Source organism: Lampetra fluviatilis, chromosome 26, assembly GCF_964198595.1.
Source record: "Lampetra fluviatilis chromosome 26, kcLamFluv1.1, whole genome shotgun sequence".
Lineage (NCBI taxonomy): Eukaryota > Metazoa > Chordata > Hyperoartia > Petromyzontiformes > Petromyzontidae > Lampetra > Lampetra fluviatilis.
Window position 1 is genome coordinate 13,388,241 of NC_136300.1, and position 12,757 is coordinate 13,400,997.

The following is a 12,757-nucleotide window of genomic DNA, read 5'->3' on the forward strand; positions in this document are numbered from 1 at the left end:
AGGAAAGGGGACTCGTGTAACGTCAAGGAAAACCTAAATATTAAAACTATCGTTTTTAAGAAACTGCAATCAAACACAACTCCCGTGTAGCATATTCTTAGGTTTTTTCGGTAAAGTCACGTAGGTAAAACATCAAAATTAATGAAAATAAAATAAAATAAAAACAAAAATCACGACGTTTCGGAGGCAACACAAGTCTCCGTCATCAGGTGGGACCGTCACAGCCAGATTAGCTGCATCAAGTGAGGCAATGATTCAAGATGTAATCCCTTAAAAGCGAGTTGAGGGGGGAGGAGAGGGAGGGGGGAGCTCGTCAGAATATGGTAGCCAATGAATGGAACGTATCGGGAGGGAGGGGGGGGCGGGGCCAAAAGGGTGGGCGACGGCGTGGAAGCGATTGTGCGCAAGCGACAAACTACTGCACACGCCAACACAATGGACAGAGAGGGGGAGGGGAGGTCTGATACACATGATAGACAAAAGAACGAAAATGCCCATGTTTATACCAATGCTGGCTGAACAATGAAGAGAGTACTGTTAAAAAATAACTGGGGATGTTAACACTCGGTAAAGTAAAGTAAAATAGTGCCTGTCAGGTAAGATGGTCCAAAAAATTGTAATTAAGTCTTTTTTGCGTGGTTGATAACATCTTTCCAATGATTACTAAGTTTGCACCCATCATCACGGTTGAAATTATGTCTGTGTTTGTATATTTGTATGGCTTCGTGTACAAACCTTTGATGGTAGCCGGGAGGTTTGCAGAGAACCTTGGTCTCGGAAAAGACAATTTCATGAGAGCCCACCGAGTTGTAGCAATGATCGGCAACGGCAGAAGAATCAGTTCTGCCGTGTTTCAGATCTGACTTGTGCTCGCGGACACGATCAGAAACATGACGTTTCGTTTCTCCAATGTAGCAATCACCACAAATGCAACTCAATTTGTAGACTCCAGGATACTGTAAGTCAGGAACGACATCCTTCACAGATGGAATCAGATCACGGATTTTATGCACTGTACTGAATCGGACTTGGATCTTATGTTTGTTTAGAATTTTGGAGATCTTTTTGGTCACGCCAGCTATGTATGGTAACGTGATGGTTTTGGTCGGAGTTTCATGTGGCTGTTTCTGTGTGGTGGGAGAGACAGCTTGGCGGATAGTACGGTCAGAGTATCCGTTCATCCTGAGGGCCCGATGTACATATCTTAATTCACCGGTCAGGTGGTGTTTGTCAGAAATGCTATGGGCTCTGTGGTATAGCGTTTTGATGAGAGAATTCTTTTGAGATGGGTGGTGGTGGGAATCCGGTTTCAAGTAGGAATCTGTGTGGGTGGCTTTCCTGTAGACAGAATGTCCCAAGGATCCGTCAGGCCTCCTCTCAAACAGAATATCCAAGAATGGTAGTTTACCGTCTTTCTCCACTTCCATGGTGAATCTGATGGATGGGTGTCTAGAATTGATGTGGTCCAAGAAGTGGTTCAATGCTGGGAGGCCATGTGGCCAGATGACGAAAGTGTCATCCACATACCTCTTCCACAGGGAAGGACGCAGGGTGGATGTCTGGATGGCGTCTGATTCAAACTTTTCCATGAACATGTTGGCTATAACTGGTGACAAAGGGGAGCCCATAGGGGTACCCTCATTCTGTTTGTAGAAGGTGCCATTCCAGGTAAAATAGGTGTTGGTGAGGCAATGCCTAACCAGCGCAGGTGCATCAGAATTCAATCCATGTTGGACTAAGTCCTCAATTATTGTTAGGGTGTCCAGTACTGGGACTTTGGTAAACAAAGATACTACATCAAAGCTGACGAGGATGTCATCAGGAGATAGTACCATGTCCTTAACCATAGAGACTAATTGGGTTGAGTTGAGTACTGCCGAAGAGGTCTTGCCTGTGAAAGGGAGCAGAGTATCTGATAGAAAACGGGCTAGTTTGAACGTAGGAGAGTTTATCGTCGACACAATGGGTCGTAGCGGGGTGCCTTCCTTATGGATTTTGGGAAGACCATAGAGTCTGGGAGGTCTTGCCGCCGATGGTTTTAGAGAGGGACGTTTGCTTGGTTCGATTAGGGAAGTCGAACTCGTGATGATACTGTTGGTTTTCGTCGTTAGGCTTTTAGTGGGATCGTTTTTAATTTTGGAGTAACTCCCATCATTAAGAAGGTCCAGGATTTTGTTGTTGTACGAATCTTTATCCATGATGACCGTGGCATTGCCCTCGTCTGCCGAGAGGATGACTATATCATCTCTCTTTTTTAGGTCCGCGAGTTCAGAGCGTTCGTTTTTGCTGATGTTACTAGTGGGTTTCTTAGCATTCTTAAGAATAGTAGCTATTTCAGCTCTTGCTACATCCGCATGGATGTGTCCTATGCCTCTGAGGGCTACATCAATCTGGGAAATCATATCCTCTACTGGTATATATTTAGGGGTGACGGCGAAATTTAGTCCTTTGGCCAGTACCGTTTTTAGAGTGTCAGAAATTGGGATGTTACTCTGATTAATCACGGTCTTGTTAACATCCAGCTTTGCAATGTGTGGCTCTGGTTTCTTCTTAGATAGGAGGTTGAATTTAGAAATCAGGTTAGCTTTGCATTTGGCTGACATTGAGTCAGCAGAAGCAGAAGTCATGTTATCAACGTGGTTCCAATCAGAAGGTGACATTTTTTGTGTTAACATTAAATGTGTTTGTAAGAGAGTCTTGTCTAAATTATCGAGTTCAGATCGGAGTAACCTTATTCTCTCCGAGATTAGTGATAGGCTGGCTTTAAATAAGATCTGTTTGGAGTTCGGTGAGGACACAGCAGCGGATGTGAGTGTGAAAGCGATGGGTATTACCCATCCCGTGTAGCAACCTAGAGGACTGGCTTCTCGGGTGGAAGAGGGGTGGGAGGGCGGAGAGTGGTTAAATGGTTTCATAAAGGGCGCCGCATTTTCTGGGTAAATGCAGTACAGTGCGCAGACGTGCCACAAGAGCAGAAGTTGTAATGTCCTGGGAAGACTTACAGATTTCCTAAGAGAGCAGTAAGTAGCTGCCTCCTCCTCCTCAACAAGAGGCTGAAGCTGGGAAAACCACGACAGGTGGCCACCCTAAAAGGCGCTGACAGCCAAGTAAGGGTTCAAACATCAGGGAAAGTGATGTGAATTCAGTGAGCCAGGCGAGATGAATGTGAAGTCAAATTACTTGGGGATACTGTCACAAATCACTAACGACTCAATACGTTCGTCAATAACGCTGCCTTAAGAGGACACATGTAATAAGCAACTTTTTTGGGCAATCGCCATTTGGACAATATAGGACAGATGTGCTATGAAGAAGGACCATTGCTTGACACATGGGATATTATATATAGATACTAGCTTATATACCCGGCGTTACCCAGACCAACAAAATATTTCAAAACTACTCTTAAAAATCTAACAGCAGTGCGTATTGACTGTGGTCGTACCTGCTATGATTACAGCAGTGCATTCCGACTCCATTGCACAAAGTAGTCACCTGACAGAGTGGTGTGGTGAGGCCTAGTTCCATGCAGAGCCTCCGGCCTCGCCTAGATTGTCCAGCCGGCTGAGGTGGCACCTTGACAGGCTGGGCTGTTACCCCTGACCCCCCCCCCCCCCCCAGCCACAATCTTCCCGGATGCTCTGCAGTAATATCTATGGCATATAGTGGTAGCATCTAGCGACTGTATATATTAGTAACTGCACGCATCAGGGTGGGGGGACATCACACGGTGAAGATTTAAGCTCAGCATTTAGTGTATTTTTAAAGCATTTTTAACGCGAAAGAAAATGTCCGCCTCACTCCCTCCGAAGGCGTGCGACTTGGCATGGGCCGTCCCCCCCACTAAAGGCGCGCGAGTTGGTATGGTCTTGCATGCGTCATAAACAAATAAATAAATAAAGAGAACGCTAAATAATCGCTAATTTTACTTATTAAAAGTTGACGGATGTGAAAAAGGAATAGCGCTTGCTCACGGCGGGACTTACGGTGTGGTACCTGGCTATTTATAATTAACATAAACCCCACCGTTGGAGAGCCAAATCCTTCGTAAGCGCGCGAACACACACAAAGCCAAAAACCGACAAACAGACAATTTTTTACTTTCATATATATAGATTATTTGTAAGGCAGTGTTCTAGAAGAATGTGTTTAGTTTCTGAATATAAAGTTGTTGAACCAAGGTGGGATGGACTTTTATTCAAGTGAAGGGCAGGTGAAAGGCAGAGAAAAGCCAGGTGAGAGACAGGCGAGAGTGACGAGATGAGAACGACACAGATGAGGACAGCTTCTATAGATAGATGAGCTGGACAAGGTGAGAGAGAGACAGATGAGAGAGAAAGGTAAAAGAGACAGGTGCGAGGGACAAGGTGAAAGGAAGGGACAAGGTTAGAAGGAGAGCGACAGGTGATCACGATAAGTGAGAGAGAGGCAGGTGAGAGGGACAAGATGAGAGGAAGGGACAATGTGAGAGGAAGAGAGACACGTGAGAGCGACACGTGAGAGCGACAGGTGAGAGAGAGGTAGGTGAGAGGAAGAGCTTGTCGAGGGGTGCGCTCGCCTCCCGCGGGAGCCTCTGAGCTCTGCGCTTTCCGCCTCCCGTGCTGACGCAGTCGCTCTCTATATTTACCGCTGGTTTACGAAACTGCAAGCAAGACGCTCGCGTTCAGGGTGCGTGGGCGTGCGATACACGAGTCGTCGAGTGACCTGTGCATCAGAGATGGGAGACAGAGATATTTGCAGCCAGGCTCCACGATTGTGGAATTGGCCTTCCCTGGCCTATTAAGGAATCTGAGTCTGTAAAACTTTTGAAATTGCATCTTACACCTGCTTTTACAGGCTTTCTCTATCACTTAAGCTACATGTAAAGGAATTTGAGGTCTTGTGGGAATTGCGCTATACAGAACCGAGTTTATTATTATAAGACAAAGATCCCCCATGTAGGCTTCAACAGACCATTGCTATGAAAGCTATGAAGGACGGCACACCACACGAGGGGGTGGGTGGCCAAAACCACGATCGGCGGCCGCCTTTGTCTCTCCAGTGGCGATGTTTACAGTGTCGGGTACTAATTTGTACACGTACACACACGTGTGTACACCCCTATGCCTCACGTCTATGCAGCGGTCATAAATCACCGCTGGGTAATCCCACATCAACGCCCTATGACTAAATCATCCGAGGGATTCACCCGATCTCGTCAGATCTCAGGAGCTAAGAAGGGGTTGAGTCTCGATAAGCACTTGCACGGACGACCACCACTTACAGAAGAGGTGTCTCGTGCATTGGCTGCTAACATTGTCACAGTGATGAAAAAAAACAACTGTTGGACTGTACGTCCATGCTCACAGTCGCCTTCACCAACCCGCAGTGACCGGCGTGGCGTGAAGCGTGGCCATGTAAACTACAACGGAAACTTGAGCCATAAGTGTGGGCGATGGTGAGACATGAAGCGGCGTTAAGAGCATGCGGCACAACCCCTCTGTCAATGCTCCGCGTGATGAGCACAATGCGCTACGAAACCGGCAACCCGAGTTCGACTCTCGCTCATAACAGACGACGGTGACATCAGCACTGTAGGGAGACAGAAGGCGTCCTGGGTTGGCCATCCCATCACCTCGTGGTGTCATGATGGCCTTAATTGGTGATCGCGAACATCACTTGCCGCAACAGTCTGTTAAGGATATACGGGGTATCTTTTTGTTTGTGTGACATAGTCAACAACAACGGGTCCTTGCGTCCCGACGTCACAAACATCAACCTTGGCCGTATGTATTGGGTCAGTGGTTCTTAACCTGGGGTGTACGCACCCCCTGAGTGTGCGAGATGCCCTTTCTGGGGGTGGAAGACATGCCAGAATTTTCATTGAAAACACAAATTGAGCACGGGCGCGTAAGTACAACTACTTTGTTATTAACATTATACATTTGTTTAATGATTGTGAACCAAATGGGTGCAGGCTGCAGTCAGCCAGGTTTGAAGCGTTCTTAATGCAAATACTCCAGAGAGAAATCGTGATGCATTCGAGTGATGCCCCTGCACGTGAAAATGAATAACATCCCTTTGTCAATGCACTACTAGATGAATGCCCTTTGACGGTATACGGGGGAACGGGGGAGAGGGGGGTGTTTTACCACGCAGCACAGAGATCGCTCGCTGTTAATCGTGGCCAGGAATTGAACTCGGGTTTTGCCCGGTTCGTAGTCGCAGTGTGCTAACCGCTGCGCTACCACTCTTCCAGATAGATATACACACTCCTTGCCGCTTTTCCTGTGCATTCAAACGGTTGATAAATAGTCACAACGACGTCACTAGTGTCATAAGGGGCCATCCATTTAGTACGTACGCAAAAATCTGTCAAAACTTGACCCCTCCCCCCCTCCATGTACGCACGCGTACTTTTTACACCCCCCCCCCCCCCCACCTGCATGCGTGCGTACGTACGCTTGACACCCCCCCCCCCCCCGAATCCTATAAAACGGCCGATATTTAATCCACGCAGAACGATCAAGGATTAATAATAACGTGTTTAAGCAAAAAGATCGTCCACCGCCGGACTATCTAACTCATTTGAAGGCCAATGTAGACAAATTATTATCGAGGCTTCACCCCCCCACCCCGTTTCCGATGCGTACGCACATTGTCAGTAGACCTCCCATACGCAAACGTACGCATTTGGGTCAACCCCCCCTCCCCCTCCATGCGTACTTACTAAATGGATGGCCCCTAACGACGCTCCTGTCCGTAACTTAAAAGTTCCCGTCTCATTAGCAAAGCTTAGAACTTGCGTTGGGCAGCCGTGACACGGACGCCAACGATAATAACCAATTTAACACGTAGCGGGCTTTCGTGACCAATATTATCCATAAGGTTTTTTTCTTGGGTTAGATCGCGTAAATACAAGGTGGTTTAAAAATGTTCACGATGGCAACATGTTACAATTACACTAAAAGTTACAAACGGTTTAATGAGTTATGAAGTTTTCCTAAACATTTTATAAATGATCTATGTGCCCTCCACCTGCTGTACGGACATCGAGGCGATAGTTGAATTCGTCCCAAACGCCTCTCAAAGTGTCTTCCACTGAAGTCACCGCTGCCGTGATTATGTTTTTGCGGTCATCCAGATTAGACGCTAATGGTGGCACAAAACAGGGTCTTTGACGTATCCCCACAATAAAAAGTCGCAGGGTGCGATGTCTGGGGAACTTGGGGGCCAAGAGTGTAGCGCCAAGTCTTGGGGTCCCGTGCAAACTATCCAACGTTGAGGCAGTGTGTCTTGCGAATGACTGAGGCTAGGGGCTGTTTGTGTGCTGGGAGAGGCATCTAGCGGTAATCATTTGAAACTCTATGCCCCGCCCTTTCAAGTGGTAAGAGTTTCATTCATGGGCGGTTCGTGGTTGCAGAGATATAGCGATTTTAAATCGGGTCCATATTTTTAAAACACCCTGTATAAATGTCGTTAAACACTCTAATTAAGACCGAAACAGGAGGAGGATTTCTGCACAACTCTGGCCGTCCCCTGATGGGATTGGTTGTTGCTGTAATTACTGGCGAAACGTCACGGTACTCGAATTGTAAATGTTGTAGTGGGTTTACTCTCCAATACACAATCGGTGTGCTGAACCAGTAACTAATTGGCACGTTTTGTTTACGTGACAAACCTTACCGATTGGCTGTGTCGGGTGGTGGCGGGTTTAACGACACATTTATATTTACGATTTAACCCAAAAAAAGTCCATCTATTATGGAAGATAAACATCGCTTGATTTTAAGGAGGGGTAGGAGGGGGCATGAAATGAATCGCGAGTGGTGGGGGGCACCCTGAACATGGCTCCCTATCCTTCTGTGTGCCGCTTTTGTTTTCAAACGGAGTAGCTGAGCACAGAGTACAATGGCACGAAACGTCAATCGGTCAGCAACACACAAACAGCTCAGCCGAAGTTACAATAAGAGTTGACGTGTCTCTTGAATTCAGCAAGGATATTGTCAGGGTGTGGGGACAGAGACGATGGGAATTCCGAAGTGGACATCTGTGAAAAAAAAAGCTTGATAGCTCATCGGATTCCTCCAGTATAAATACAAATATATCGAAGCGGAAAAAGGAGTGTTGCGACGTGCAGTGTCGGGGTTGAGCACAGTATGGATGATCCAGTAGGTGAATTCGTGGTTGTATGGGGGGTGGTAGCGCAGTGGTAATCTCACTGCGCTCCGAACCTGCCAACCCAAGTTTGATTCCCACTCACAGCCAACATCGATGACGGATATCTAAACCGGTCCCGGGCATCCCCGAGGTCACTCAGCCCCAAATGATTGCCCGGTGCGGTGTTTAAACGTCATCACTGGGGAGACAAAGGCGGCAGAGCGTGGTGCTGGCCACTCCACCACTCCTTCGTGTGCCGTGCCGGCTTTCAGAGGTGTTCGCTAACTGCACTTGCCCCAACAGTCTGTTAATGCTATACAGGGGATCTTTGTCCTTGTTTTTTGTTGGGTGGGTGGTTGGCCGAGTCGGTAAGTGGGTAGGCGAATGGTTGAACAGGTGGGTGAGTGAGTAGGTGAGTGAGTAGGTGAATGGCTGAACAGGTGGGTGAGTGAGTAGGGGAATGGTTGAACAGGTGGGTGAGTGAGTCGGTGAATGGTTGAGTAGATGAATGGTTGAACAGGTGGGTGAGTGAGTGGGTAGGAGGATGAGACGAATACGTGTGGCAGACCGAGTCCTCGACACGGGCGGAGGCGTCAACGAGTGACGTTCCAACCAACTTCCCCACCAAGTGTCAAGAGAGTCGTGGTCTGCACACGACCACGTGTAACCCCAACAAAACGAGGCGTTGCCACGGTTCTCCTGTTCGTGCTGCAACTCTCGCCACGCTCTATTCAACGGGAACGATTTGGTAAACGTGACAAGGGGAGGGTTGCGATATCTATTTCGCAGTCACGCGAATAGTCCGGCGGTTCAAAAAAACTTTCAAGTCACGTTAACGAGCGCTCTTTCGACGTGACTAAAAGCTGTTATCTGGTCGTGTGAGGAGCGGTGGCGCAGTGGATAGCGCACCATCGCGTGATGAACGCAACGTGAGTTTGTTTCTGGCCCGACGGCGAACCGAGTGATATCTGAACCGATCCTGTACTCCCCGCTCCTCCCACTCACCAACCCGACCTGACCAACATGGTGAATGGTCGTCTGAAGCGGTGTACCGTGCATTCAGTACGGGACTCTTGATGATCACACAGCCGAATCCGTTGACCTGGATGGGTTTGGCTTCGTACTGGGCAGTGGGGGGCGAGCTCTTGACTTTTTATAACTGCAATTACTGAACATAGGCCCGAAGGCGAATGACACAAAGCGGCTCACAACAGCACTAATGATTGCAAAAGCAGAGGAGAGCTAACGCGTTTATTGCTTTGCGCAAGGTTATTGAACTTTGAAGAAGAGATGATTGGAGAGAGCTCAAAGACAGACTGGTGCGATGAACCAATGGTTAAAGTAAATAATGTATCCTGCGGTATGGTGGCTGAACACAGTATGGATGAGACGAGACAAACAATCTAGCAGCAGCGGTACGTGAGTGACAAGGGAGCGACTGACTGGACGCGCAGCGAGAGTAGCGAGTGAACAATCGAGAAAACCGAACTGTGCTTTGCGTCAGAGTCGAGCCCACATATAAACTCGGAACAAGACAGAGAAACTGGAGTCAATCACCAATCAATAGAATCATCACTCAACTGCTCGAACCTGGAACTGAGCTCTCCTCCACTAAACTGGGCCGTGCCGATGGGGGCCGTCGTGTACGCGTCTCGCTGGCGTCTTTGGGTGGTCAAATATGGGTGTCGTGTGTAGTAGGTAATGTGTGGTCGGGTGAGGGTGGTCGCTCACCTCCATCCGTGTACGTCTCGATGCCATATCCGTCCTGTAGGCCGTTACTCCAGATGCCTTCGTAGCGGGCCACGCTGCTCTGGCTCATGCGCACGCCGTAACGGCCCTTTACTCCGTGCGTCCACTCGCCGCGGTAAATCCAGCGGCCCTTGCTCTCCACGCCGAGGCCGTGGCGCTTGCCATCGGCCCAGTGGCCCGCGTACGTGTTGCCGCTGGGCCACGTGTACACGCCGGCCACCTCGAAGCCGTGGCTCCACGAGCCGGCGTAGCGGCCCTGGCCCTGCGGCCCCGTGCACACGCCGTGGCCGTGAGCTTTGCCGCTCTCCCAGCCACCACAGAACGCCCCGCCATCGTCAAAATCGAAGCGTCCTCCGCTCATGCATGCGACGCGCTAAGACCCGCGGGGCGCACAACGCTCCTCTGGTTGTGGGGGGCGGGGGGTAGGGGTGAGTGGGGGGGGCCTGCGCGGTCAGGAGTATTGAGGGGGGCCCCCTCTAGGACCCGATTGTGCAGCGAGACGACGAGAAGAGCCACGAGAGGACGAGGGGGCACACGACCCAGCACGGAGACTCCTGAAGGACGCGTGCCTCGTGGAGATGGATTCGAGTTCCGCGTTAAGATCCCGGACTGTGAACACGCGCCGCCGCCGCTCCTGATGGTGATGCTGCTGATGCTGCTTGTTGGATCGGAGCGCACAAGCAAGCGAGCCACCGGGAGAGTGGACGAGTGCACGGAGCACAGGAAAAGCAAGTGCGCACTTGTTGCCAATTTATTCCGGGAAAGGGACGGTCGGCGGCGGAGCGAGGCGATCGACTGCCCTCACCGACCCAAAATAAACCGCGCCGGCGGGGAGGGAGGCCCGCGCCGGGTCCCGATGTGCGCCTGCGCAGCGGTGAAGGCAACGTCGATTCCCCCCCCCCCCCCGCTTGCTGCGCACACTGCACAGATGGATTCGCACCCCCGTGCACGCGCCCGGGCCGCATCAGCGCGGCGCGCCGGGCGGCGGAGGGCGAGAGGCAGCAGATGGTGGCGGAGGTGTGATGATGGTGGTGCTGATGGTGTGATGATGTTGTTGACGTGCGGCAGTGACGATGGTAGATGATTGGTGGCGGTGACGACGATGGTGATGGTGGATGTGATTACGGTGGTGTGGGTTGTGATGATTCTGGCGATGGGAGGAATTAGCAGCGCTGCTGGATTTCAGTCACCACGTGTGTGCCGCGCGCGAGATCCCACGCACAGCATCCACCACTCCTCATCCCCGACTCCTCATCCCCCACTCCTCGTCACCCACGAGCTGGTACGGAGAGGGGAGAAGTGGGGCGCAGGCGGGGGGGGGTGCACAGGTTGCTCGGAGGAAGCGCGACGCGAGGGCGCCGTGTGCTGCTCTCTGATCGGAATGAAGATGGGGGTTGGGGGGGCGTGATGACTGTATAGGGGCACGCAGCGCCCTCTGCCGGAAGACCCCTCCCCTTGCTGACATCGTCTGCAGAAGGACTCATTTCCCAAATACTCTATGTGGCTCCGTAAAAAAATGAAAGTAATGCTGACAACATGTCATCAGCCACACGGACTTTTTGGGGTGCATATTTTAAGCAGTATTGGTGCAACAAGCAAAACTCTGCAACCCGGCAGTCAGACAAACCAAGTCTGGTGAACTGACAGATCTTTGTAGGCAATGACCTCCTTCGTTATGGACAGGAGGCTCTCGGCCTGACTAAATATTTAGCCAGGAGAGTCTCAAGACCCATTCTCAGGAGGGTCCTACATCGGAGCCAAATTTCCAGCAGAGGTCAGTGGAGTAACATCCATTACCGTACTGTAGTCTATGCTTCCACATTTCAGCTTCCCGCATTATCCAATCTGTGACGTCCAGCTCGGGGAAGTATGGATAACGCTCACAATCCACAAAGCATGGGGTGAGGCCCTCATCAGAGGATTTACCCTCGGGCTGTGTATACATGGATCTGGATTGCGACGATAGGCTAATGTCATTCATGTATTGGCTTCACGTGGGAGAAAATCGGAGAACCAGGAGAAAACGATCACTTACACAAGGGAATAATGGAAAAACATTTGCACAGATCTATTCGAGACACGTAAAAGACGGCCCGTCGATACAACGGCCGGCCCACTGAACGAGGAAAGCAGAACGACTAAAAAATTAATGCCTGTGCTGCCATCCCCTGGTTACCTACATCGGTTGGTTGAGTGCAACAGTGTTGGTCGAACTGTGACAAAGTTAGGACTACACTTCTTTGGTTATGAACCGACGAACATTTGCAACGCTTTTAAGAGATGCATCGTCTTGAATGCAAATGGCTGAGTCAAGCCATGGGGTTTAAAAAAAAATGTAAATTAGATTTTCATCAGATGTTATACAGCTGTGTCTTCAATATACTTAACACACCAGGTGCAAGGTTAGGGTAAAGATCTCCCGTATAGTCTTACCAGCCTGTTGGGGAAAGTGCTGTTAGCAAGCACCTAATGAAGGCCGGCACGGTATACGAGGGAGTGGGTGGCCAGCACCAAGTCCGGTCGCCTGTCTTCCAAGTGGCGATGTTTAACAACACCGCACCGGGAACTCATTTGAGGCTGAGTCTACCTAGGGGAGGCTCAGGGCCGGTTCAGATAAGTCACTAGTGTTGGCCGTGAGCGGGAATCAGGTCGCCGGGTTCGTAGCGCAGTGTTTAGGTGCTGCGCCACCGCTCGCCACTGGAGACCACCCACTCAATATATCCACTCTTCCACCTCCACTCATTTACCCATCCATCCACGTACCCATCTATTTAACCCCCCCCCAACCACCGACTCCCATTCATTCAACGACTCACCCTCTCACCTCAACAGCCGCCATTCGCCACTAAGTGGCGGTGACATCGCCACG

The 12,757-nt window shown here is 50.1% G+C and overlaps 1 protein-coding gene across 9 annotated transcripts in view; it reads right to left on the reverse strand.

Moving 5' to 3' along the window:
* Positions 1-11,430, reverse strand: part of LOC144942121 (junctophilin-1-like) — a 116,347-nt gene extending 104,917 nt beyond the window's left edge. For 2 of the 9 annotated variants that reach the window (XM_078868871.1, XM_078868870.1), the window contains exon 1: positions 9,871-11,419. In XM_078868871.1, the coding sequence (XP_078724997.1) occupies positions 9,871-10,249 (379 nt within the window). In that variant the 5' untranslated portion in view covers positions 10,250-11,419. Of the gene's footprint in view, positions 1-9,870 lie in introns of all 9 variants that reach the window. The other 7 variants (XM_078868872.1, XM_078868873.1, XM_078868875.1 and 4 more) reach the window with 5 other exon arrangements.
* Positions 11,431-12,757: the final 1,327 nt, after the last annotated feature.